The 26,055-nt window shown below is 40.5% G+C and overlaps 1 protein-coding gene across 8 annotated transcripts in view; it reads right to left on the minus strand.

Annotated features, from left to right (window-relative positions):
- DDHD1 (DDHD domain containing 1) overlaps nt 1-22,237 on the minus strand; it is a 90,677-nt gene extending 68,440 nt beyond the window's left edge. For all 8 annotated transcript variants that reach the window (XM_059914255.1, XM_059914253.1, XM_059914256.1 and 5 more), the window contains exon 1: nt 21,190-22,237. In XM_059914255.1, coding sequence (XP_059770238.1) covers nt 21,190-22,042 — 853 coding nt within the window. In that variant the 5' untranslated portion in view covers nt 22,043-22,237. The remainder of the gene's footprint in view (nt 1-21,189) is intronic.
- Nucleotides 22,238-26,055: the final 3,818 nt, after the last annotated feature.

Raw genomic sequence — 26,055 nt, forward strand, 5'->3', positions numbered from 1 at the left:
GGGAGGGGAGGGGAGGGGAGGGGAGGAGAGGAGAGAGAGAGGAGAGAGGAGAGAGAGGAGAGAGGAGAGGAGAGGAGAGAAGAGAAGAAAAGAAAGAACAGGTATTCAAAGCAGCAGGAAAATTCAACCCTTAGGCAGGGAGAAAAGTCAATCAACAGCAACAGATTCAGAAACAGCACAGATGGTAAAGTTATCAGACAAAGATGTTAAAACAGTCACACACTCCCTAGATTCCAGAAGGCAGAGGAAAACAAACTTAATGAGGAAGAAAATGGAGGACAAAAAAATACCTAAAACTGAACTTCTAGACATGGAAAATACATCAGAAATGAAAAATATACCAGACTTCCCATGCAGTGGCTAAGAATCCACCTGCCAATGCAGGGGACACAGGTTTGAGCCCTGATCCGGGAAGATCCCACATGCCGCAGAGCAACTAAGCCTGTGCACCACAACTACTGAGCCTGCGCTCTAGAGCCTGCGAGCCACAACTACTGAGGCTGCGCACCACAACTACCGAAGCCCACGTGCCTAAAGCCTGTGCTCCGCAACAAGAGAAGCCCGTGCACCACAATGAAGAGTAGCCCCTGCTCGCCGCACCTAGAGAAAGCCTGTGTGCAGCAACAAAGACCCAATGCAGGAAAAAAAAAAAACACACCAAGACACATCATAATCAAACTGCAGAAAATCGTCAATAAAGTGGGAAAGGGTGGATTGGGGGAAGCTGTCAGAAAAAGAAAATGACATCTAGAAGAAAGATAAAAGTAGCAGCATACTTCTCCTCAAATACTACACAAGTGAAAGACAGTGGAGTGACATGTTTAAAGTTCTGAAGGAAAAATGTCAACCTAGGATTCTATATCCAGCAAAATTATCTTCCAAAAATGAGAGAGAAATAAAGACTTTTTAAATAAAAGCTAAAAGAATTTATCACCAGCAGATTCACAGTATGAGAAACAAAAAAAAAAGTTCTTTAAGCAGAAGAACTAGATGAAAATTTGAAGCTACAAAAAGGAATGAAAAATAATAGAAATGATAAGTTTTAGTAAATATAAGACTTTTCCTGGGCTTCCCTGGTGGCGCAGTGGTTGAGAATCTGCCTGCCAATGCAGGGGACACGGGTTCGAGCCCTGGTATGGGAAGATCCCACATGCCGCAGAGCAACTGGGCCCGTGAGCCACAACTACTGAGCCTGCGCGTCTGGAGCCTGTGCTCCGCAACAAGAGAGGCCACGACAGTGAGAGGCCCGCGCACTGCGATGAAGAGCAGCCCCCACTTGCCGCAACTAGAGAAAGCCCTCGCACAGAAACGAAGACACAACACAGCCAAAAATAAATAAATTAATTAATTTAAAAAAAAAAAAGACTTTTCCTTTCATTTAAAGAAATCTCTTTTAAAAATTGCTTAAAGCAAAAATATTTTGTTGTTTATAACATATGTAGTAGTAAAATGTATAAAACAATAGCAAAAAGGCTATGAGGGAATAAATGGAAGTACAATAATATGGTTTTTCTTGTACTCTACATGAAATGAAATATAACTTTTGAAGTTAGACTGTGACAAATTAAAGATGTTTAGTGAAAATCCTAAAGCAACCACATATACAAAGAAGTACAACTGAATTTCAGCCTTTGCTTAGGATGTAGAAAGCTGAAAGACAGTTATTCCTACCCTGAAAACAACAAAACACACATTTAATTTATAACATTATGTCTTCTTACACCCTTCAGAGACCTAAGGACACAGGGCAACTAACTAATACAATATCTAAGGAAAAATAGGGAGAAACAAAATGTGAGCACTTACTTACTGAGGGTAGACACCAGATGCCATACAAGCCAGTAAAAAAATTTCAGCTAAAATTTTTAACAAATTGCAAAAGTTCAAGTGTGGGTTACATCAAGAAAACAGAACCCCTGGAAGACACAAAAGGAAATTGTATCTGAAGGGACACAAAGGGAAACTGCACCCTTTGCACCCCCTTCTCCAAAAATTTCACCAGGAGCTCATTAAGAAAGACTGGGGGAAGGGTGAGAAACCTGAAAAAGTATCCTTTCACGGTGCAAGCCTAGGGGAGAGGGATACCAGTAGTTGTGGGAAAGATATGAAGCCTTGCCTGGAGCCTTCCTATCTCACCTATAGAGCAAAAATGTTAAGCTGCTGCTAGAAGGGCAGCAAATTCTGTTGTGTTTAGGGTACAGATGAAGACTCATATCAGTTGGGAAAAGGCAACAGAAACAAACAAACAAAACAAAAACAAAAACAAAAAAAAACTACCCCTGGTGTAGGGGCAGGATGCTGTCCTGGGTCTAGATCCTACAGCTGGGGCAGGGGTAAAACCACTGAGAAGACCTCACTCTTAAGACTCAAACATATTGCCCCTAAGAATGAAAATGCATCAGAACAACAGAGAATGTCCCTTTCTCCACTCCCACCATTATCATCAATACAGCAAACATTCAATCTACTGCTGGGGAAAGGTAAGCGCATGGAAAAAAACCCTTTGGTAAACCAGCCACCAATCTAAACACAAGGTGAAGATGGCAATTTTATGCCTGTAGTGCATTGATTGTAACTATTGTAGTAATAAGATCCAAACCCAGTTCAATCCCCAATTAGATTGATCAACCTCCCCAACTAAAGGCCTAACAAAAGACCAGGTGTGCCTAATTCTAGGCATAAATACTCTACTGTCCAACATGAAATGTCCAGCTTTCAGCAAATAATTGAGATGTACAAAGAAGAGGAAGAAAAGAAAAAAGCAGACCATCAACAGACAAATCAATCAACAGAACTAGACCAGAGACGTCCCAGATGTTGGAAATATTAGAGAATTTAAAATAACTATGATTAATATGGTAAAGGCTCTAGTGGAAAAGGTGGGCAACATGCATGATCAAATGGATAATTCCAAGCAGAGATGGAAACTACAAAAATCAAAAATGCTAGAAATTAAAAGTGAGAGATAAAGAATACTTTTGATGGGTTCATCAGTAGACTCAACACAGCACAGGAAAGAATCGGTTAACTTGAAGTAAATCAAAAGAAGTTACCCAAACTGAAACACACACACACACACACACACACACACACAGCAGTGGAAAAATTAAAAAACAAAACAGAGCATGCAGGAGCTGGGGAGCAGTATCGTAAGATCTAATGTATGTGAAATTAAGACACAAATAGCTCAGAAAACACAAACCAGAATAAATATGAAAAAGGTTTCCCCAGAAGTTAATAATGAAGATAAAAAATCATAACTCAATCCAAAAGAAGGCAGCAAAAGAGGAGAAAAAGGAACAAAGAGAAATGGGACAAATAGAAAACAACTAGGACGATGGTAAATTTACACTCAAATGTGGCATTAATCACATTCAATACAAAAGGCCTAAAACACCAAATAAAAGGCAGGGATTGTCAGATGGATTTTAAAAAGCAACATCCAATAGGTACATTAAGACACTTGCAAGTTTAAAAGTAAAAGGACAGGAATAGATATAACACGCAAATACTAATCAAAAGAAAGTTAGGAGAGACAAAGCTAGTATAAAAGTAGACTTCACTACAAAAAATAAACCAGAGATAAAAGGACATGCTTCAAAATGATAAAGGCATTATTCCATCAAAAGGATGTAACAATCCTAAATGTGTATGCACCTAATAACAGAGCTTCAAAATACATGAAACAAGGCAGTTCCCAAGACTGCGGAGTAGGAATACCCCGAGTTCAACTCCTCTCATGGCAAACAAAAATCACAACTATTAATAGAGAAACTATTGATGAGAAGGACCAGAATCTACTAGAAAAGGCCTTCTACAACAAAAGATATAAAGAAGGAACAACCACGAGATGGGTAGGAGGATAGAGCTGCAGTACAGTCAAGGCTCATACAACTACAACTGCAGAGGTTCTCCCTGAGGAGCAAGGTGTCTGAGCCCCACATTGGGCTTCCTAGCATGGGGATCTAGTGCCAGGAAGAAAAGCCCCCAGAACATTTAGCTTTGAAGGACAGCGAGGCTTACTTTCAGGAGATCCAGAAAGTTGTGGAAAATAGAAACTTCACTCTTAAAGGGTTCACACAAAGTCTCACACATACTGGGACCCAGGGCCCCCCTGGGTTTGTTCCACAGCCAGTTGTGTTGTGACCTGGCCCCACCAACCAGCGGCTGGCAGCCTCTGCACAAGGCAGGGGCCAGCCATGCATATCAAACTGCCCACAATAGCCCATCACACACAAAAAGGACCCACACAGCCCACATAGGGGGCACCCTTAGAACATACAGCTCTGGTAACCAGAAGGGAGTAAGCTGCTGAGATACATAGGACGTCTCCTACAAAAGGCCTCTTCTCCAAGGTCAGGAAACATAACCAACCTACCAGATACATAAAAACACAAAAAGGAAATCAAGCAAAGTGAGGTGACATAGGATCATGTTCCAAAAAAAGGAACAAGATAAAACCTGAGAAGAAAAACTGAGTAAAGTAGAGATAGGCAATCTACCCAAGAAAGAGTTCAAGGTAATGACTGTAAAAATGATCAAAGAACTCAGGAGAAGAATGGATGAACAGAGGAAGAAGTTAGAAATTTTTAACAAAGATTTAGAAAATACAAAGAAGAACCAAACAGAGATGAAAAATACAGTAACTGAAAAGAAAAATACACTAGACGGAATCAGCAGTAGATTAAATGATACAGAGGAAAGAATCAGCGAGCTGGAAGACAGAGTAGTGGAAATCACTGATGCTAAACAGAAAAATAAAAAATAAGAAGAAATAAAAACAGTTTAAGAGACCTGTGGGACAACATCAAGTGTACTGACATTTGCATTATAGAAGTCCCAGAAGGAGAAGAGACAGAGAAGGGGGCAGAGAACATATTTGAAGACATAATAGTTGAAAACCTTCCTAACCTGGAAAGCAAACAGATCCAAGACTAGGAGACACAGAAATTCCCAAACAGGATCAAACCAAAGATGACTACACCAAAATATGCTGTAACTAAAATGACAAAAATTAAAGATAAAGAGAGAATATTAAAAGCAGCAAGAGAAAAGCAATAAGTTATGTACAAGGGAACTCTCATAAGGCCACCAACTGATTTCCCAAAAGAAATTCTGCAGACCAGAAGGGAGTACATACATAAAGTTATGAAAAGCAAAAGCCTACAACCAACAATCCTCTATCCAGCAAGGCTTTCATTCAAATTTGGAGAGATCAAAAATATAACAGACAAGCAAAAGCTAAAAGAGTTCAGCACAACCAAACCAGCTTTACAAGAAATGTTAAAGGGACTTCTCTAACTGAAAAAGAAAAGGCCACAAATAGAAACATGAAAATTATGAATGGAAAAAGCTCATCTATAAAGGCAAATATAAAGTTAGTAAACCAATCAAAATTCAAAGTTAGCAGGAAGATTAAAAGACAAAGGTAGTAAAACACCTATACTCACAATTAGCAGTTAAGGGGAACACAAAACAAATAGATGAAAATATGTCAAAAACAGTAATTGTGAGGGGAGGGGAGCAAAAATGGGGGGTTGTTAAAATGCATTTGAAATCGAGAGATCAGCAACTTAAAATAATCACACACACACACACACACACTGTATATATGGCTATATATAAACCTCATGGTAATCACAAACCAAAAATCTATAATACATACACATACAAAAAAAGAGAAAGAAATACAAACATAACGTTAAAGATAGTCATTGAATCACAAGAGAAGAGAACAAAAGAAGGAACAACAACAAAAAAAAGAACTACAAAAACAGCCCCAAAACAATTAACAAAACGGCAGTAAGTACATACCTTTAATAATTGTTTTAAATCTAAATGAACTAAATGTTCCAATCAAAAGACATAAAGTGGCTGAATGGATTAAAAAAACAAGACCCATATATATATGTTACCTATAAGTGACTTGCTTCAGATCTAAAGACACACACAGACTGAAAGTGAGAGGATGAAAAAAGGTATTCTATGCAAATACAAATCAAAAGAAAGCTGGGATAGCAATACTTATACGAGAAAAAACAGACTTTAAATCAAAGACTTTTACAAGAGACAAAGAAGGACATTACATAATGATCAAAGGATCAAGCCAACAAGAAGATTTAGCAATGGTAAATATATATGCACCCAATCAAAACAGTATGGTACTGGCATAAAAACAGAAATATAGATCAACGGAACAGGATAGAAAGCCCAGAGAAAAACCCATGCACCCATGGTCTCCTAATCTATGACAAAGGCGGCAAGAATATACAAGGCAGAAAAGATAGTCTCTTCAATAAGTGATGCTGGGAAAACTGGACAGCTACATGTAAAAGAATAAAATTAGAACATTCTCTAACAGCATACACAAAAATAAACTCAAAATGGATTAAAGACCTAAATGTAAGACTGGATACTCTAAAGCTCTTAGAGGAAAACATAGGCAGAACACCCTCTGACATAAATGGCAGCAATATCTTCTTTGATCCATCTGCTAGAGTAATGAAAATAAAAACAAAAATAAACAAATGGAACCTAATTAAACTTAAAGCTTCTGCACAGCAAAGGAAACAATAAACAAAACAAAAAGACAACCCACAGAATGGGAGAAAATGTTTGCAAATGAAGCGACTGACAATCACCAAAATATACAAACAGCTCATGCAGCTCTGTATCAAAAAAACAAAAAACAACCCAATCAAAAAATGGGCAGATCCAAATAGACATTTCTCAAAAGAAGACATACAGATGACCAAGAGGCACATGAACAGATGCTCAACATCACTAATGATTAGAGAAATGCAAACAAAACTACAATGAGGTATCACCTCACACTGGTTAGAATGGCCATCATCAAAACAATCTTCAAACAATAAATGCTGGAGAGGGTGTGGAGAAGAGGGAACCCACCCTCCTACACTGTTGGTGAGAATGTAAATTGGTACAGCCACTATGGAGAACATTATGGAGATTACCTCAAAAAAAAAAAAAAAAGAGCTACCATATGATCCAGCAATCCCACTCCTGGGCATATATCTGGAGAGAACCATATTTTTTTTTTTAACATCTTTATTACAGTATAATTGCTTTACAATGTTGTGTTAGTTTCTGATGTATAACAAAGTGAATCAGCTATATGTATACATATATCCTCATATCCTCTCCCTCTTCCCTTGCATCTCCCTATCCCACCCCTCTAGGTGGTCACAAAGCACAGAGCTGATCTCCCTGTGCTATGCAGCTGTTTCCCACTAGCTATCTATTTTACATTTGGCAGTGTATATATGTCAGTGCTACTCTCTCAGTTCGTCCCAGCTTACCCTTCCCCCTCCCCGTGTCCTCAAGTCCATTCTCTACACCTGTGTCTTTATTCTTGTCCTGCCCCTAGGTTCATCAGAACCACTTTTCTTTTCTTTTTTTTTTAGATTCCACATATATGTGTTAGCATACGGTATTTGTTTTTCTTTTTCTGACTTACTTCACTCAGTGTGACAGACTCTAGGTCCATCCACCTCACTACAAATAACTCAGTTTCGTTTCTTTTTATGGCTGAATAACATTCCATTGTATATATGTGCCACATCTTCTTTATCCATTCATCTGTCGATGGACACTTAGGTTGCTTCCATGTCCTGGCTATTGTAAGTGGTGCTGTAATGAACATTGTGATACATGACTCTTTTTGAATTATGGTTTTCTTAGCGTATATGCCCAGTAGTGGGATTGCTGGGTCATTTGTTAGTTCTATTTTTAGTTTTTTAAGGAACCTCCATACTGTTCTCCATAGTGGCTGTATCAATTTACATTCCCACCAACAGTGCAAGAGGGTTCCCTTTTCTCCACACCCTCCCCAGCATTTATTGTTTGTAGATTTTTTGATGGCCATTCTGACCAGTGTGAGCTGATATCTCATTGTAGTTTTGATTTGCATTTCTCTAATGATTAGTGATGTTGAACATCTTTTCACGTGTTTGTTAGCAATCTGTATATCTTCTTTGGAGAAATGTCTATTTAGGTCTTCTGCCCATTTTTGGATTGGGTTGTTTGTTTTTTTGATATTGAGCTGCATGAGTTGCGTGTATATTTTGGAGATTAATCCTTTGTCCGTTGCTTTGTTTGCAAATATTTTCTCCCATTCTGAGGGCTGTCTTTTCATCTTGTTTTTGGTTTCCTTTGCTCTGCAAAAGCTTTTAAATTTCATTAGGTCCCATTTGTTTATTTTTGTTTTTATTTCCGTTACTCTAGGAGATGGGTCAAAAAGGATCTTGCTGTAATTTATGTCATAGAGTGTTCTGCCTATGGAAAACCATAATTTGAAAGGATACACGCACCCCAATGTTTACTGCAGCACTATTTACACTAGCCAGGACATGGAAGTAACCTAAATGTCCATCAGTGGAGGAATGGATAAAGAAGATGTAGTACATATATACAACAGAATATTACTCAGCCATAAAAAAAGAATGAAATAATGCCATTTGCAGTGAAATGGATGGACCTAGAGAGTGTCATACTGAGTGAAGTCACAGAGAAAGACAAATATCATATGGTATCACTTTATATGTGGAATCTAAAAAAATGGTACAAATGAACGTATTTACAAAACAGAAACAGACTTAGAAAACAAACTTATGGTTACCAGTGGGGAAAGTTTGAGGGGGAGGGATAAATTAGGAAGTTGGAATTAACATATACACACTACTATATATAAAACAGATAATTAGCAAGGACCTGCTGTATAGCATAGGCAACTCTACTCAATGCTCTGTAATAACCTATATGGGAAAAGAATTTGAAAAATATATGTATATGTATAACTAAATCACTTTGCTGTACACCTGAAACTAACACAACGTTGTAAATCAGCTATACTCCAATACAGGGACTTCCCTGGTGGTCCGTGGTTAAGACTCCACACTTCCACTGCAGGGGGTGCGGGTTCGACCCCTGGTCGGGGAACTAAGATCCCACATGCCACACAGTGCAGCCAAACAAACAAACAGACAAAAAAAAAAAACCAAAAAAACCCCCCAGAAAACCAGAAAACTATACTACAATATAAAATAAAAATTTAAAAAATAATCACCAAAAAAAAGCCTTGAAAATTAGATCAGGTGAATTGAGACTTATAAAGGTCTCCATAAAACAGAAACAAACAAAAAACTGCAGAGCAAGGGACACTTCCAAACGCATTCTATGAGGTCACCATCACTCTGATACCAAAACCAGACAAAGATATCACACAAAAAAAGAAAATAACAGGCCAGCATCACTGATGACATAGATAGAAAAATTCTTAACAAAATATTAACAAACTGAATCGAACAATACATGACCAAGTGGAATTTCCCCAGGAATGCAAGGATGGTTCAACACTGGCAAATCAATCAATGTGATACACCACATTAACAAACTGAAGAATAAAAACCATATGATCATCTCAATAGATGTAGAAAACGTTTCTGACAAAATTCAACACTTATTTACGATAAAAATGCTCCAGAAAGTGGGTACAGCGGTAACATACCTCAACATAGTAAAGGCCATATATGACAAGCCCATAGCTTATGTCATACTCAATGGTGAAAAACTGAAAGCATTTCCTCTAAGTTCAGGAAGAAGACAAGATGTCCACTCTCATCACTTTTATTCAACATAGTATTGGAAGTCCTAGCCACAGCAATTAGACAAGAAAAAGAAATAAAAGGAATCCACATTGGAAAGGAAGAAGTAAAATTGTCACTGTTTGCATATGACATACTACACATAGAAAATCCTAAAGATGCCATCAGAAAACTACTAGAGCTCATCAATGAATTTGGTAAAGTTGCAGGATACAAAATTAATACACAGAAATCTGCTGCATTTCTATATACTAACAACAAAAGATCAGAAGAGAAGTTAAAGAGACAAATCCATTTACCATTGCATCAAAAAGAAAAAAATACCTAAGCATAAACCTACCTAAGGAGGTAAAAGACCTGTACTCCAAAAACCATAAGACGTTGATGAAAGAAAAAGAAGATGACACAAACAGATGGAAAGATATACCATGTTCTTAGATTGGAAGAATCAATATTGTCAAAATGACTATACTATCCAAGGCAATCTACAGATTCAATGCAATCACCTATCCAAATACCAAAGGCATTTTTCACAGAACTAGAACAAATAATTTTAAAATGTGTATGGAACACAATAGACCCCAAATAGCTGAAAGAAGAACAGAGCTGGAGGAATCATGCTCCCTGACTTCAGACTATACTACAAAGCTATGGTCATCAAAACAGTGTTACTGGCACAAAAACCAACACATAGATCAATGGAACAGAAAAGAGTGCCCAGATGTAAGCCCATGCACATATGGTCAATTAATCTACAACAAAGGAGGCAAGACTATACAATGAGAGTCTCTCTAATAAGTGGTGCTGGGAAAAATGGAAAGCTACATGTAAAAGAATGAAATTAGAATGTTTTCTCACATCATGTACAAAAATAAACTCAAAATGGATTAAAGACCTAAGTGTAAGACCTGAAACCATAAAACTCCTAGAAGAGAACATACGGAGAACACTCTGACATAAACTGTAGCAATATTTTTTTAGATCTGTCTCCTAAGACAAAAATAAACAAATGGGAGCTAATCAAATTTAAAAGCTTTTGCACAGGAAAGAAAACCATCAACAAATGAAAAATGGCTTACTGAATAGGAGAAAATATTTGCAAATGATATGCTCAATAAAGGGTTAATATCCAAAATATATAAACAGCTCATACAACTCAATATCAAAAAAAAAAGACCCAATTGAAAAATGGGCATAAGACCTCAACAGACATTTTTCCACAGAAGACACAGAGATGGCCAACAGGCACATGAAAAGATGCTCGACACTGCTAATCATCAGGGAAATGCAAATCAAAACCAATGAGATAGCACCTCATGCCTGTCAGAGTGGCAATCATCAAAAAGATCATAAATAACAAACTTTATTGCAAATGTGAGAAAAGGAAGCCATTTTGTGGGAATGTAAATTGTTGCAGCCATTGTGGAAAACAGTATGGAGGTTCCTAAAAAACTAAAAATAGAACTACCATATGATCCAGCAACTCCCCTCCTGGGTATATAGCCAAAGGAAATAAAAACACTAATTTGAAAAGTACATGCACCCCAATGTTCACAGCAGCATTATTTACAACAGCCAAGACATGGAAGCAACCTAAATGTCCATCAACAAATGAATGGATAAAGAAGATGTAGTAATAACATGCACACATATATACACGATGGAATACTACTCAGCCATAAAAAACAATGAAGTGTTGCCATTTGCAACAACATCGATGGACCTTGAGAGTATTATGCTTATTGAAGTCAGACAGAGAAAGATAAATACTGTTATCACTTACATGTGGAATCTAAAAATCAAACAAATAAAACGAAACAAAAACAGACTCCCAGATATAGAGAGCAAACTAGTGGTTACCAGTGGGGAGAGGGAAGCGGGAAGGGGCAAGATAGGGGTAGGGGATTAAGATGTACAAACTACTACTTATAAAATAAATAAGGTACAGGGATATATTGTACAGCGCAAGGAATATAGCCATTATTTTATAGTACCTTTAAATGGAGTATAATCTAGAGAAATGTTGAATCACTATGTTGTACACCTGAAACTAACATAATATTGTAAATCAACTATACCTCAATAAAAAAAATTTTTTTTTAAACCCACAGAAGACATGAAACAAAAACCAATATAACTAAAATGAATAAATAATCGACAATTACAGTGGGGGACTTCATCCTCTGTCTCAATAATTTATAGAATGAGTAGATAGAAAAATCACTAAGGACACAGAAGTTTTAAATTGGAAGGACAGCAAAAATAAGTAGGTAAAAGAAAAACAGAGATGAAATAAAATACAAAATGTGGGTTGAAGGCTACTTCCTCTAGAACCCTTTCAAATGCAACTTTGGATTGGCTGAACTGGTAATTTTCTGAGTGTATGTGAAGACAACTCAAGGTGAGGCAGCTTTGAGCCATTTAGACTGGAGGAATTAATGAACTAACAGTGTCATCAATGTGAGGTCTATAACCCTCTTCAATCAGAATTACTAGGGATGCCTATTAAAGAGGTAGACTCTTAGGCCCCAGGCTCAGATCTCTTGAATCTAATTTCCAAAGATGAGATCTGAGAATCTACATTTTTAACAATCCTCCCAGTGACCGTTAGGCTCAATGAAATCTACAAACTACTAGTCTAAGACAGGATGCCATTCCACTGGCAAGGGAATCCAGCAGAGGTGATTCAGAGGCTGAAGAGTATTCCGCTGTCCTTAGTTCACCGGGAAAGGTATTCATATTGTTCAACCTCAGAGTCTACAGAAGGAATTAAGGTTTCTGCAGTGTGATACTTCACTGTGATTCCCTGAACTCTCAGGGTTGATAAAGCTGGTTTAAGATGAGCACATAGATGTATACATAGAGGGGGTGGGGGCTGGGGGGAGGGGGAGGAATATGTGTGTATGTATGTGTCATGTGCATATATGGTCATCGAATTTAGGCTGAAGTAATTTTGGTAGAACCATAGCCTCCTACTCTTGTTTTTCAAAAATACAACAGGTCAACCACACACTTTTTAATTTCCAGAAGCTAGGCTTGGCTTCTAGTTCAAGAGCCAGTATACCAGCCTGACTTAAATACAACAGCTAACACGTATTAAAGCCAGGCTCTGTGCTAGGCGCTCTACATGTGTATTTCAATAGAATCTTCAAATATCCCTGTGAAGCAGGAATTATTATCCCCATTTACAAAGAAGGTGGGCCACACAGCCATTATAATTTGCCCAAAGTCATACAGTTAAGGTAAATCAAAGATTCAAACTAAGGGAATTTGACAACAAAGATCTTTTCTCTGAGCCCACTTGGCTTTTACTGTTAATGCTGGGTAAGGAATGGCCACTTCAGACCCCTGGAGTAAGGGTAGATTCATATTTGAAGCTAGAACTTGTACTAGGTGCCAAAATCTAGCTGCCATCCCTACCACTGCTGGTTCAACTGCAGGTCAATTAAGAGAAATTCCTCAAAGTTTTCAAGCTGAGGTCTGCACTGTAAGAGGAATTATGGGCCACTTCTCTTTTGTCAATGTGGCAGAAAATCCAGAACACTACTAGCTCTGCCTTGACTGAAAACTGAGCCATCTTTAAGAAAGCTGTAAAGTTCTCTAGTGTATCAAAAATCCTGATAGCTGGTAGATGTTTTAAATGAGCTTCTGGGGTGGACTCAGCACTCCCTACATCTGGTGACAAGATCTGCACACTAAAAAATAGTAGATGCTTAAGAATTTAGAATGCTTTTATGGGAAAGAATTCTTCCTTTTACACAGGCAGTAGCTTTCTAAGAGAATGACTGGTGCACTTCTCTGGGGTCCAAGCCAGGAAGACTAAAGATAGTACAGCTCTTTCACGGGTCTGAAAGACTAAGCAAAAATCAGTCACAGTTTCTCACAAGAGAAGGCAACAGTTATAGAAGTTCTAGGGCTGTACCTCAGAGTTGATTATCAAGATAGCAGACCAAGAAACTGCTATGTCAGGAAAGAGACTACAAAATGTAACAGGAGAGTTGAAAGTCAAGAATGACAAGTGAGTTGTAAATTTGAAAGGATAGAAGAGGCAGGAAAATGAAGACATAAAAACAGCTGTTATATATAACTTACTGTTTGTCATGGATGTTTCAAGATCTTCAAATATTTTAACTTATTACAACAATTCTAAAAGGTAGGTACTCTCATCCACATTTTACAGAAGAAACATGGAGCATTTAAGTTGCCCAAAGTGACACAGATAGTACATAGAAAAGCTGCGATTTGGACCTAGTTTGCCTCCAGTGGTTATTTACATTCATAATCACTATACAACACTGCCTCTCTAGAAAAACTGGTATGAACTGAAACAGAGGTGGCAGAGATGAAATTGATGAGCTGAGGTAGGGTAAGAGCTGATCCGAAAACAAATGTTGTGAATCAGGTCCACCCTTTATGTTGGGATCTACCATACACTTTGATGGGTTCTAGGTCTGTCCATAAAAGACAGAATCCTGGCAGGCTAGCATAATTCTAAAAAATTCAATACAGTATTCTAGGATTAGGGACATTCACTATATATGAGGTACAGTTACACCCTTCTCCCCCACCAAAAAAGTGTAACAGATAATGTAGTTTACACAAAATAATATGAGGCTAAATAGTAAGCAGATTAAAGAATAAACTGCAACTATATTCAAAGATATTCTAAAATATAAGGTCCCAATTTTTTTCTAGTGAAAGGCAAAGAGCAGAACCATGGGTAGTGGTGCTAGTCTTAAACAAGAAGAGTAAGCACAGTGGCTATACAATGAAAATGTCGAGCAAAGGCAAGAATCTATTCATAAACATTACAGACACGTACACCTGTCTCATTTAGTGCCAGACATATATACGGGTTCATTTCAGTAGTGGAGAGCCAGCATGGAAGACGGAGTGCCATTGCAAGTGCTTGAGCAGTGTACTGTGCTTTTCTCAGGCTGAGTGGTCCTCGACAATCTCTTTGAAGTAGACTCTCCCTGCAATATTTTTGGATTCACAGCAAAGATTTCATTTTCCAAACCATAAACAAATGTGGGGGGTACTCAACATTAAAATATATATCAGCTGTTAAAATGCAAGTTTTCCTGAAGATCTACATGGGTGTAGAAATGGGATACCCTGGGCCTACCTATAAGCAATTCTATAGAATGAGAAGAAAATAATGTATTCAGTCGATAAAATATTAACTGAAAGTTGATTATCTGTAGCAAGTAGTAAAATACAAGGTGGGATTGCATTTAACTATGTATATCAAGGCTCAGAAGTAATTCCAACTCTGCTCCTTGTGCTTCACCTAAAGTTATTTTTGCAGCTCCTTCCACGGCATGTGATTTAGAGTCTTATGTTTTAGCATAGTTCATCCAGTTCTTTGTCCTATATCATGTGTCCCAAGGACTATCTGCATCGATGTTCAGAATGATGGTTCACTGAGAAGTAGCCAAAAGGGGAGTAGTAATATTAGAGAGTTTTCTGTTCATATAGTTAAAATTATACGATAGCAAATAAAAGCTTAACTCTCAACTATTTGGAAAAGCCATCCATTCAGATGGAATTTATATTTCTCAAAGATTCCAGATATCTGAGGTCCTTGGGTACAGAAATACTAATAACATTGTAATTTCCAAAGACTGGCCTTGCCCCCAACAGTCAGTGAAGAGAGTTTATTTGAAAACACAAGTGTAATGATTATAAAGATTATGTAGATATAGTTAAATGTAACAAGATATTAGAACAAATATTAATGATTGTATAGTTTATTCTTATCATATGGTAATCTGGCAAAATTAGAAAGCAGTACACAACATAGAATTACTTTTATATGATCATATCAATATTTCTACCATTTTCCCTTAGTTCTCTAGCACAGGCAATTTCTACTTTTCACCACTTTGAATTCCACGTGTCCCCTAATCCAGGGATATCAAAAAAGTATCTGTATTATGCTTTTCAGCCCATTAATCCGCTCTTGTGTCAGTGGTTCAACATCTTTTGTAGGCACCATTTCCCTTTACCAAGGCAAACTCAAAAGAGTAGAACTGTAGGTTAAATATAGTGGCTATAAAAATGTTTTTCCTTGTTTTACTTTTTAACTGAGCTTTTAGGAATGTACTGTGGCAAAAAAAAGAAGAGACTGTATCTATACCCTTCATCAGTGTTGAAGTTCTTCTTGATAACGTGCAGTTTAAATTTCATCAGACTCATGAAACGATAAAGGTCTTGGATCAGACTGCCCAACAATCAGGGATTCTAGAACTGGCTACCTCCCCATCTCTTCTGCCAGGAATCTTCATCTTAGGCTTCCTGTGAACACATTCCATACTTCCCTCTCCTTTTTATCCCCCTACTCTCCTCACCCAGTGACCATAATTCTCAGAGGATTCCATGACCAGCACAACAATATCCAGCCTTTCCTTGCTCTCTACAGAAAAGAATCAGCCGTAGGGTTTCAGACATCAAAGATCTTAGCAAAGCAGAAATTACAGGGTGTAATGTGAAGATAAAAGACCCAGGAAATAAAATTTGGAAGAGGGAAGAGTAGAAAAATTCTTTTTTTATGGCAAAATAGTAAAGGAGGAAACAAGAGGGTGATGACAGATGGAGGAAAGAAAAGCATACTAATCACTCTGAACATTTATATAAAGTAACTTGTACAACATGCATTATCACATTTGAGCCATACACAAACAAGGTGGATCAATAACTGATATTAGATCAGTTTTTAAACTAATGGTACAATGCAAAGGGAAAGAAAAGTCCTGAATGCTTTGGTCAGGTAGTGCCAAGTCCTGCCCTCCATACAAGTCACCCACTAGTCATTCATATCTTTGTGCTATTTCAGTAGGTCTCTGAAACAAAGTCTAAAGCAGGCTTGATCTAGAATGGAGCTCTCAGAAGATTTCTGCCAGGGTTCTAAAACCTGAACAGTCAGAATTCCAGTGCAGCCGGAGGCTGCTTTCCAGGCTGAGCTAGTGGGGGATAATGCAGTTAAAAAGAGTAAAAGATAAAAGTCTCCCAAGTGTTTCAGAGTCAGGCATCTCTAGTCCCTATAGTTCTGCTTTACTGAAGGTAGAAGCTGATCAAGAAAGAGTACTTTCTACCAGCTTGGACTCTATTACTTTCCCCTGATGCCTTATGTTTCATAAAGGATTATTACTTATTAAGGTTATTAACCCTTGAATGAAAAAGACCTAAGAGATGGTTACACCTATGCCAAGTTAATAAAAATCATATAATTTGGGTACTTGCAGAAAAAGCCCTAATTTTTCTACCTTTCTATTAGGATAACACTTCCCAATATTTTATTGGGATAATAATATTTTCTCTTCAACATATCATGAAGACTGATTAATTTCTGAAGTGTTTGAAACTGCAAATGGTTTAGAATTATAATAACGTACATAGGCCTGATAGTACACAAAATGGGGGAAGGGCAGGGGTGAGGGAAGCTGTGGCTTATAATTAATGACTGCTTCTGGAAACTACACATTCATATAAATATTTGGTCAATTAAATAACTTAACTAATTTAGGACTTCCCTGGTGGCGCAGTGGTTAAGAATCTGCCTGCCAATGCATGGGACACGGCTTCTTCGATCCCTGGTCTGGGAAGATCCCACACGCCGCAAAGCAACTAAGCCCGTGTGCCACAACTACTGATGCCACAGGCCACAGCTACTGAAGCCCGTGCAACAAGAGCCCGTGCTCTGCAACAAGAGAAGCCACCGCAATGAGAAGCCCACACACCGCAACGAAGAGCAGCCCCTGCTCACCGCAACTAGGGAAAGCCTGCATGCAGCAATGAAGACCCAACACAGCCAAAATAAAAATAAAATAAAGTTAAAAAAATAACTAATTTAGTCAATGAATGGATATTACATATTCCCTAGTGCACACTGCACACATCACTGCTATCAAAATTGCTTTAAAACTATTTTTAACTCATCAAATATCTCTATAATGTTCCAAATGCCTTCCCATAGCGTACTACTAAATGCTTCGGCCATTTCTTGTTATTATTCTTGACAAACATTTCACCTGTGATGAGGTAAAGCTCAGTGACAACAAACCCTGGGTACTCAACAGTTTGAATACCCAGTCTTATTAACCTTCATGTGAGTTTCTACAAGTAAGGTATAAAGTTTTCTGAGATCCACACAGATATAGTTAACACCTAGTACTTTGTGTCACTATTGTTCTAAGCATGTTATAATAATAATTCTCAAAACAAGCCTATAAGGTGGCTACAAGCAGCTTAGTTAAAACACAGGGAGCAAGGGAGTTCACTTAGCCATTATCAGCAATGATGAGTTTTTATCTAAAATGTCCACATGCGTTGAGAAAAATATCTGAACAGTCAATAAACAAAAATAAGTTTCCTATAATTAAAGTTTTCACATGTAATAATATTGGCTTCCTAGCTATGGTAGACAAAAATTCTATTCCCCTTCCAATTCATGTACCCCAAGTTGGTTCAAATTTTATCTGTTAGTAAGAATTCAAAAGGAAAAGTAAATATAAATTAAATTAACATCTTTCTTTTAGACTAGGCATAGATAGCTAACGTATTGGCTTCGATACCCAGATAAAGTGTACTTAGGTCACAAAAGTCACTGGAATCCTACCACCATTATATGTAGGAACATATTGGACTCTTTTTTAACCTTTCATTACCACTATTTGGAAAATTTCCAGAAAGGTTTAAAAAGAAAAGTAAAAAGGAGGAAGGTGAAAAGCTGCAAAGTTCATAAGAGTCCTTCCATTTGAAGAAAGGCTGAAGAGACCACACTGGGACTGAACCCTCCTGAGAGGGTGTGAAAACTTACATAATACAAAAAGACCTGAAGAGCCAATTAGAACAAAGTTACGTGGGATTTTGTAAGAAGTAGTAAATTATGGACAAAAAGCACTATTTTCCTTTCAACTCATACGGAGGCTTGGGACACCCACAGGATTGTATCTTGCAGAAAACTATCTAGAAAATGCTAAAATGGAGTCAAAATAGGTGTTGCTGTTATGCCAGTAAACAAAAATTAAATTGTAAGCTATAATTGGTCTATTGGTGATCTGATTAGGAAAGAAGATTTGAGAAGACTAAGTCCACTTTTCCTTTCCGGTTAATTTTTGTAGGCCCTAACTGTTTCTCGATTTATGACACTAGCATTCTAATGATATTCTCCAACTGTCCAATTCAACCTTGTGTTGTCACTAATCATCTAAGTAATAGAGAACCTTCAAGTGTTTGGTTTCCTGATACAGGGTAAAGTCCAAACTCCTTAGCACTGTATGCCTACCCTCTTCCTTTTCTAGCTACTCTCCCAAATGCACCATTCACAGGCAGATGCTTCCTTCACAATCACCTCATGTCCCTAATCAAACATGTCTGTCTCTGTGGTGGTCAAATCCCAAACCTAAGCTGTGTGGTTTGACCCCTGCAGGTATAGCCCTAATTTCCTCAAAGTGCCATAAGGTTTAATGCTTCTGTACCCTTGCATATGTTATTCCATCTGGCTGGTATGCCTTTCTCTCCATCTCCCTGGTTCTTCTGTCTGATTAAATTCATCCCTGAAGACTCAGTCTCACATAATCTGAGAAGCTTTTCTGACATCCTCATCCCTAGGTGGGTCTGATGCTCTTTGGACACAGGGCTGTATTCCCCCACTAGACTATGAACTGCTTTACCACTTTCTAGCTGAGTGACCTTGGACAAATTCATCAATTTCACTGAGCCCGCTTCTTCATATAAAGAACATTAGCATTCATTTGCTGCTATCACTATGAAATAATGAATGTGAAAAATCACTCTGTAGACAGTCAAGCACTGTGTAAGCATTAACAATCTTATTATAAACCAAAAGAGCACACAGTATTCTAGGTGAATATACTTCAGTTGATCTAAAGTTAAGATTCATCTCTTGGTTTCCAGGCCTCTCCAAGGATGACCTGCATTTTATCCAACTTTATGACTCCAATTAAGTCCTTGTGCTTCTATCTTCCAAGGGAAAAAAAAAAATCTATCATGATGTCTAGGTCATCTGAAGAAAAGACTTAGTGGGAAGCTCCTCAAGGGTAAGGATTGTCCTTTTTTTTCACCTTTCCTATTGCCTTCACAAGAGTACTGCGTGATGCACAAATACTGGTAAAAAGGAAAAAGATGAATGAGTGAGTGAATACAAGCATATCCTGTCCTTAGTGAGCTTATAATCAAAAGGAGTGAGTGATATGACAGGTCCCATATGAATCTGGCCTTGTGAAAGTGGTAACAAATGCCTTCAATGTCATCTTAAAGTGTAGTAAGAAACTGAATTTCCTGCTATGCTTATTTTGTTTGGTGATTTGATACATGTTGTAACTGCTATCTTAGTGACTCATGCTTAACGTGAATGTTTTAACATTATAGAATCGCTTATGCAATTCAATACCTATTTTAAAAAATATTTTCTGCACTAGGCCCTATGAGAATATGAAGACAAAGGTGATGGACTTTGCCCATAAGATGCTAAACATACAGAAAGGAAGCTAAGTCATCAATACATATAATTAATACAAGGCAGAATGTTGTAAGATGTACGGAAGACATCTGAGCTAGGGCACTGGCACCATAAAAATTATAGCTATATATTACAAATTACTGGGGGCCAATAGCTTCTGCTATTATAGAATATTATATACATGTATATATATAAAACATTTGCTACATGCAATGGTGGATATTTCTGACGGTCTTCCTCCTTAACCTAATTACAAGCCTAACTGTGTTGTTGTCTAATGAATAAGGACTTACTGTTAACACCTACATCACACGTGTGTACCAAGCACAGTTCCAAGGCCCTTAGGTATATTGCCTCATTTAATCTCCACAACAACCCTACGAAGTAGATACAGTAATCCCTATTTTACAGAGGAGAAAACCAAGGCATAAACCTTGTACCTTTTCAAGGTTAAGAGGCAAAAATGAAAAGATGTAAACAAGGACCTGAGAGAGAAAAACGAGTATTCCACATAGAGAGAGTGAGCGGACTCCACTTGCCACAAACGCTTCGACCAGTGCTTTCCACCTCTCCCGAACGCACCCACTGGGAACAACCTATCTCCTTTTCCTTCCCGGCAGGGATTAATTTTCTTTTCCCAAGTCCATAACTGAACGGCTGATTCAGGTTCTCTCAAACGTTCCCAATCCAGAGGGCAGACTGGTATTTAAATCATAGGCAGTTCAGGGTAAATGAGACCGAAATCAGATCCCGGGGTGGACGAAGCTCAGGCAGGATCACGAAATTAAAGCTTTAGCGCTGGCCATCCGTTCCTGGATCACCTCCAGGGGATGGCAGCAGCACCCGGCTGACCCAGGGGGCGCTACCCCGGCAGTATCCCCCAGGCGGCTGGGGTTTTGCCATCTGCTCGCTTTACCCTTCACCTGCCGGCGCTGCCTGCACGGTCTCCACCCTACTCGGACCAAACGCCAGGCCTCACGCGCCTCGCTCTCCCCGCGGTCAAGTTCCAAACCCACCCGGGTGCGTGTCGGCCCCCGCAGAGGCAGCCCGTCCCGCTCCCTCCCCCGGCCGGCTACTCACGGTTCCAATACACCGGGTAGCATTCTCCTTGGGTCACATCCACCTCGTAGAGGCCGCCCCGCACACACACCCGCTCGATGTTCACCAGCTCCTCCATCTCGCGCCCGTGCCCCGCAATGCGCGGGCAGAAGCCGCAGACGCGGTCCTCGGCGTCGTCCTCCACGGAGCTGGAGGCCGGCCCCGCGGGGGAGGCCGGGCCGCCCACATGGTCGTCGTCCGGGTCCTGCGCCCGGGCCCGGGCTCCGGTGGCCTGCAGCAGGGTTCGGAAGGCGAGCTCGATGCGGAGCGAGTCGTAGCCGATGAAGGGCTTCCAGGTCTTCTTGTCCTCCTTGTAGAACCAGCGCACCTCCTCCGGGCCCAGCTCCGTCACCACCTCGTAGCGGTGCCGGGCGGCCGCGCCGCCAAGCCGGGTGCGCTTCCTCTCCCCAGGCCCCCCTCCGGCCACCCCGCCGCCCCCCGAGTTCGTCGGGACCAGCGGCTGCTGCTGTGGCGGGTGCAACGACGAGGAGCTGCCGCCGCCACCACTCTCGCCCTCGCTGTAGTAGCGTAGCGAGGAGCCCGACTCGGCCGAGCTGAAGTCATAGTTCTCGTCACTGAGGCAGGGGTCCAGCGCCAGGTGGTGGTTGTGGTCCTCCGCTCCCGACGCCAAATGCAGACCGGCCTCCCCACGCAGCAGGGCCAGGGGCACCTCGTCGTCGCCCGGGTCCCCGGCGGGCAGGTGGTCGAAGCAGCAGACGCTGCCGCCGAACGCCGGCCCCGCATCCGAGCCCAGCTCCCAAGCGGCGGCGGCGCCGCCGCCGCCCCGGCCGTTATGCTCGGGGTTTCGCGGAGGCCCGTGGGCCGGGTAATTCATGCTGTGGAGATGCCGCCGGCTGCCCGGCCCGGCGCCGAGCCGTGGCCCACAGCGCTTCCGCCACACATTCAACGCCGCCGCCCTCTCCACCAGTTTTTAATCTTTCAAATCCCGACCGGGGTTGCGGCGGCAGCGGCAGCGGCTCCGCCCCCCCGCCGAGGCCGCCGGCCGCCGCAGTCGTGTTCCGCCGCCCGCCCCATTGTCACGCAGCTCGACGTAGGTGGCGCTTGGCCTGGAGCCCCGCCCCCCCGGCCGCGTGTGCAGTCCCGGAAGTTCCTTCTCAGCCCAAGCAGTGCGGGAGCCACTCCTCTTGCCCTTCCCGCCGCGGGAGAGGGGTCAGCTCATGATTCCTCAGTTCCCTTCTCCTCCTCTCCCTTCTCCCTGCCTTGCTGCTGCCTCGGACCCCGCCCTTATGAGGGTCAGAGCCCAGGTGTGGAGAAGCTTTAGCCGACTCATCCTTGCAATGCGGGTCTCGAGCCCAAAGGCTTAAGCTACCCGTCGAGAGGGCCCTGGGAAATTGGATTCTCCTGACACTGCTTTTGTGACCTTAGGCCTGCCTGCAGCCCCAGCTGGACCTTATCAATCACCTGGTCTGGTCCCTCCAGAATTGTCGGCCCACGGGAGGGCACTCCACCCCTTGCCCACTGATTGCTTATGTGGCGCCACCACTCCCACTCAAACCCAAGTCTAAATCTCCCTTCATATGCCATCTCATAATACTGCTTGTCTTGCAATACTTATTTCCTGTTTTCTCAACCTCATTGTAAGGCCTCTGTTGGAGACAAAGTCTATATGTCTCAATCTCTCCCACACAGTGGATGCACCGTCAATGTTGATTATAATGGTGTCAAGCACAGCCAGTTGTGATAGATTACTGGATTGAAAACCAGAAAACCAGGTTCTAGACTTAGTTTTGATAACTAACCGTAGGCTGGTCACTTAATCTCCATCTGTTTGGTTTCCTCATCTGTAAAATTAAATGATTATTGGACTAGATGCTCTTTTAAAGTCTCTTATAGCAATGGAATTCTATAACCTTTTTGTAAAAAATTAATATTTATTTATTTGGCTGCGCCGGGTCTTAGTTGCAGCACATGGAATCTTTTTAGTTGTGGCATGCAGGATCTAGTACCCTAACCAAGGATAGAACCCGGGCCCCCTGCAGGACCCGAACCTGTTCTCCATGCATCTCTGATTCTGTAGCTTATTTCCTAGGATCAGGTTGAATGCTGAGGCTCCCCTATGCGGTTCTTTTATATTACATAAAAAGTTTTATAAGCCAATCACCCTATGTTAAAAATCCAGAGAAAAACAATCTCCAACGTCAGTATTCTCAGTTCAAGTTCAGACAATATTCAGTTTCTTTTTCCTCCATTTGTGGTGGAATCAGATTGATAGAGCATTTTTTTCTTGCTGCTGGGATCTAACCTGTCAGAGATTGCCATTATTTAAAACAGGACAGTCTGGGACTTCCCTGGTGTTACAGTGGTTAAGAATCCGCCTGCCAATGCAGGGGACACGGGTTCGATCCCTGGTCTGGGAAGATCCCACATGCCGCAGAGCAACTAAGCCCACATGCCACAACTACGGAAGCCCTCGCACTCTAGGACCCCCGAGCCACAACTACTGAGCCTGTGTGCTGCAACTACTGAAGCCCACGCGCCTAGAGCTGGTGCTCCGCAACAAAGAGAAGCTACAGCAGTGAGAAGCCTGCACACAGCAATGAAGAGTAGTCCCCGCTTGCCGCAACTAGAGTAAGCCCACGCGCAGCAACAAAGACCCAACGCTGCCAAAAATAAAAAAACAAAACAACAAAAAAAGGACAATCTCTAGGTTGTATGCATTTGAAAAAAGGCATTGCTTCTCATGGGCAGATACAAAACGCTGTTGGGGTTCATGGCTTGGTAAGTAGAGCATAGGCTGGATTTCTGCTCCAATTTGTGCCCTTGGCTGGATAATCTTGCACAGTGAACAACCCGCCCAACTGGACACTGCAGCCCTGACTCAAAGCACGTAAGATCAGAGCCCTTGTTTCTGTTTATATTACTTTCTGAGTACCTGCATGTCAATTTCTTCTCCAGTCTTTCTATGGACAACTTTCAGAATCTGAAATTAGGTCTGAGCTTTGATCTATTTGCTACCCATAACAGCATTCATTCTACAGTGTTTTTGATGGTCACCTATGTGCCAGGCATCTCTGTGCTAGGTTCCAATACAAAAGAGAATGGGAGAGACTCAGTTCCTTTTTCAAGGACATTACTGACTATTGGGGGATACATACAAGTAAAGAGATACATTATAGTACAGCGTGCAAAGTACTATAAAGGTTATTTAATATAAGGGATATCACAACATTTAAAATATCTCTATCCCTTTAGGTTTCTTGATGGACTACCTGTACAGCTACCTGGTCAGAGTATTTTAGCCAAATTCTAACTCTTAAGGACAGTACAATTCCCACTAATGAGTATTATCCTCTGTAAAAAAAAAAAAAAGAAAAGAAAAAAAGTATTCCCTTCCCTGTATTGAATGAATGTTCCTATTGTTTAAATGTTGTGCTTATTAGGTTATGCTGAGAAGATTATCCTCTTGGGGACCACTGCATAAGGCCACAATTTTTTAGGTAGCATGATCTTTCTTGAAGAAAATGTTGATCCTCGGAGATGATGAACAAAATTACTATCCATTTGGCAGGAGTAGGAAACCTCAGGTTCTCTCCTGACCTCACTATCTTGATTTAGACCTTGGTGAGGGCAGATATCAATCAGTATTTGTGGGAGTTAGTTGAGATTGCCTCTGTCCCTTGGAAATGAGCTGGGACCAGAAGGACAGAGCCATGTAGTCAACCTCAGGCTGACAGTGAATAAAAGATATTTGAAAGTATAATACCTAATTTCACATAACTCTATGTGTTTATTTCAGTGTTATTCCTTAGCCATATCAAGGCAAAAGCCACAAAGCTGCTCTATTCAACGTCTTCTGCTTTAAGAAGTCATCTTTTATCTGATTCTTCCTGCTACCACTATCCTACCTTTGCTTTCTAGAGCATCTTTTCAGATCACATGATCCTGGCAGGAGGGGGAAGGTTTCCTCTATTCCAGTCCCAACCTGTTGGAATAGGTGTCAGGTGGGTCCTCGCCACTCTACATTATTAGTGTATGTGATTCACACAGCAGTATCGGAACGTCCATGGTTGTATGCAAAGCATTCTATTTTTTTTTAATAATTACCCAAGACCAAGCCTTCTTCACATAAGCCAAATAAGTATGATCGATTCAGACTTTTGGCATTTGTGGACCCATGCTGCTGCAATAACCAGGTGGATGTGGAGCCAAGCCTGGAAAGTTCTCATTGGTGTGGGAGAGAAAAATAGGCAAAGCCAGCTGGTTTGTAGTATGAGACTGAAGCATCTCAGCTGCACATCCTGCCATCCTCCATTTACTATTGGGCACATGGCAGGGGCTATCTAGCAATAACAGCCATCTTCCCCTCACCACCTCTCAAAAGTTACATGGTGCAATTTTGTGCTACCCTTCCCTCTTCTTCTCTCTTAAAGGTTGTCCCTGTTGTCCATTTTAATCCATTTTCACCTGTGTAAAAATATTAGGGTTAGCCTTATGCCGTGTAATTTATTATGAGCCAATAACCCACACCTGCACTTGAAATGGCTATGTCCAAAGTATATGGCAGAATGTTTAGCGTGAAGAAAGTCATATAACAATACCCTCCGTCTGCTGTATTTCCTATTTGATAAGCCATCTGCTACATTTAAATTTTTTATTTTTAGGATTACTGTTTATTTAGTTTCTTAAAATGTGAGTGTCTTAGTCTCAGGCTGCTATCACAAACTATAATAAACTGGGTGGCTTATAAACAACATTTATTTCTTATAGTTCAGGAGGCTAGTAAGTTCAAGATCATGGTGCTGGCAGATACTGTGTCTGGTGAGAGCTTCCTGGTTCATAGGTGGTTATCTTTTCACTGGGTCTTCACTTATTGGAAGGGGCTAAGGA

This window comes from Balaenoptera ricei, chromosome 2, assembly GCF_028023285.1.
Source record: "Balaenoptera ricei isolate mBalRic1 chromosome 2, mBalRic1.hap2, whole genome shotgun sequence".
Classification (NCBI taxonomy): Eukaryota; Metazoa; Chordata; class Mammalia; order Artiodactyla; family Balaenopteridae; genus Balaenoptera; species Balaenoptera ricei.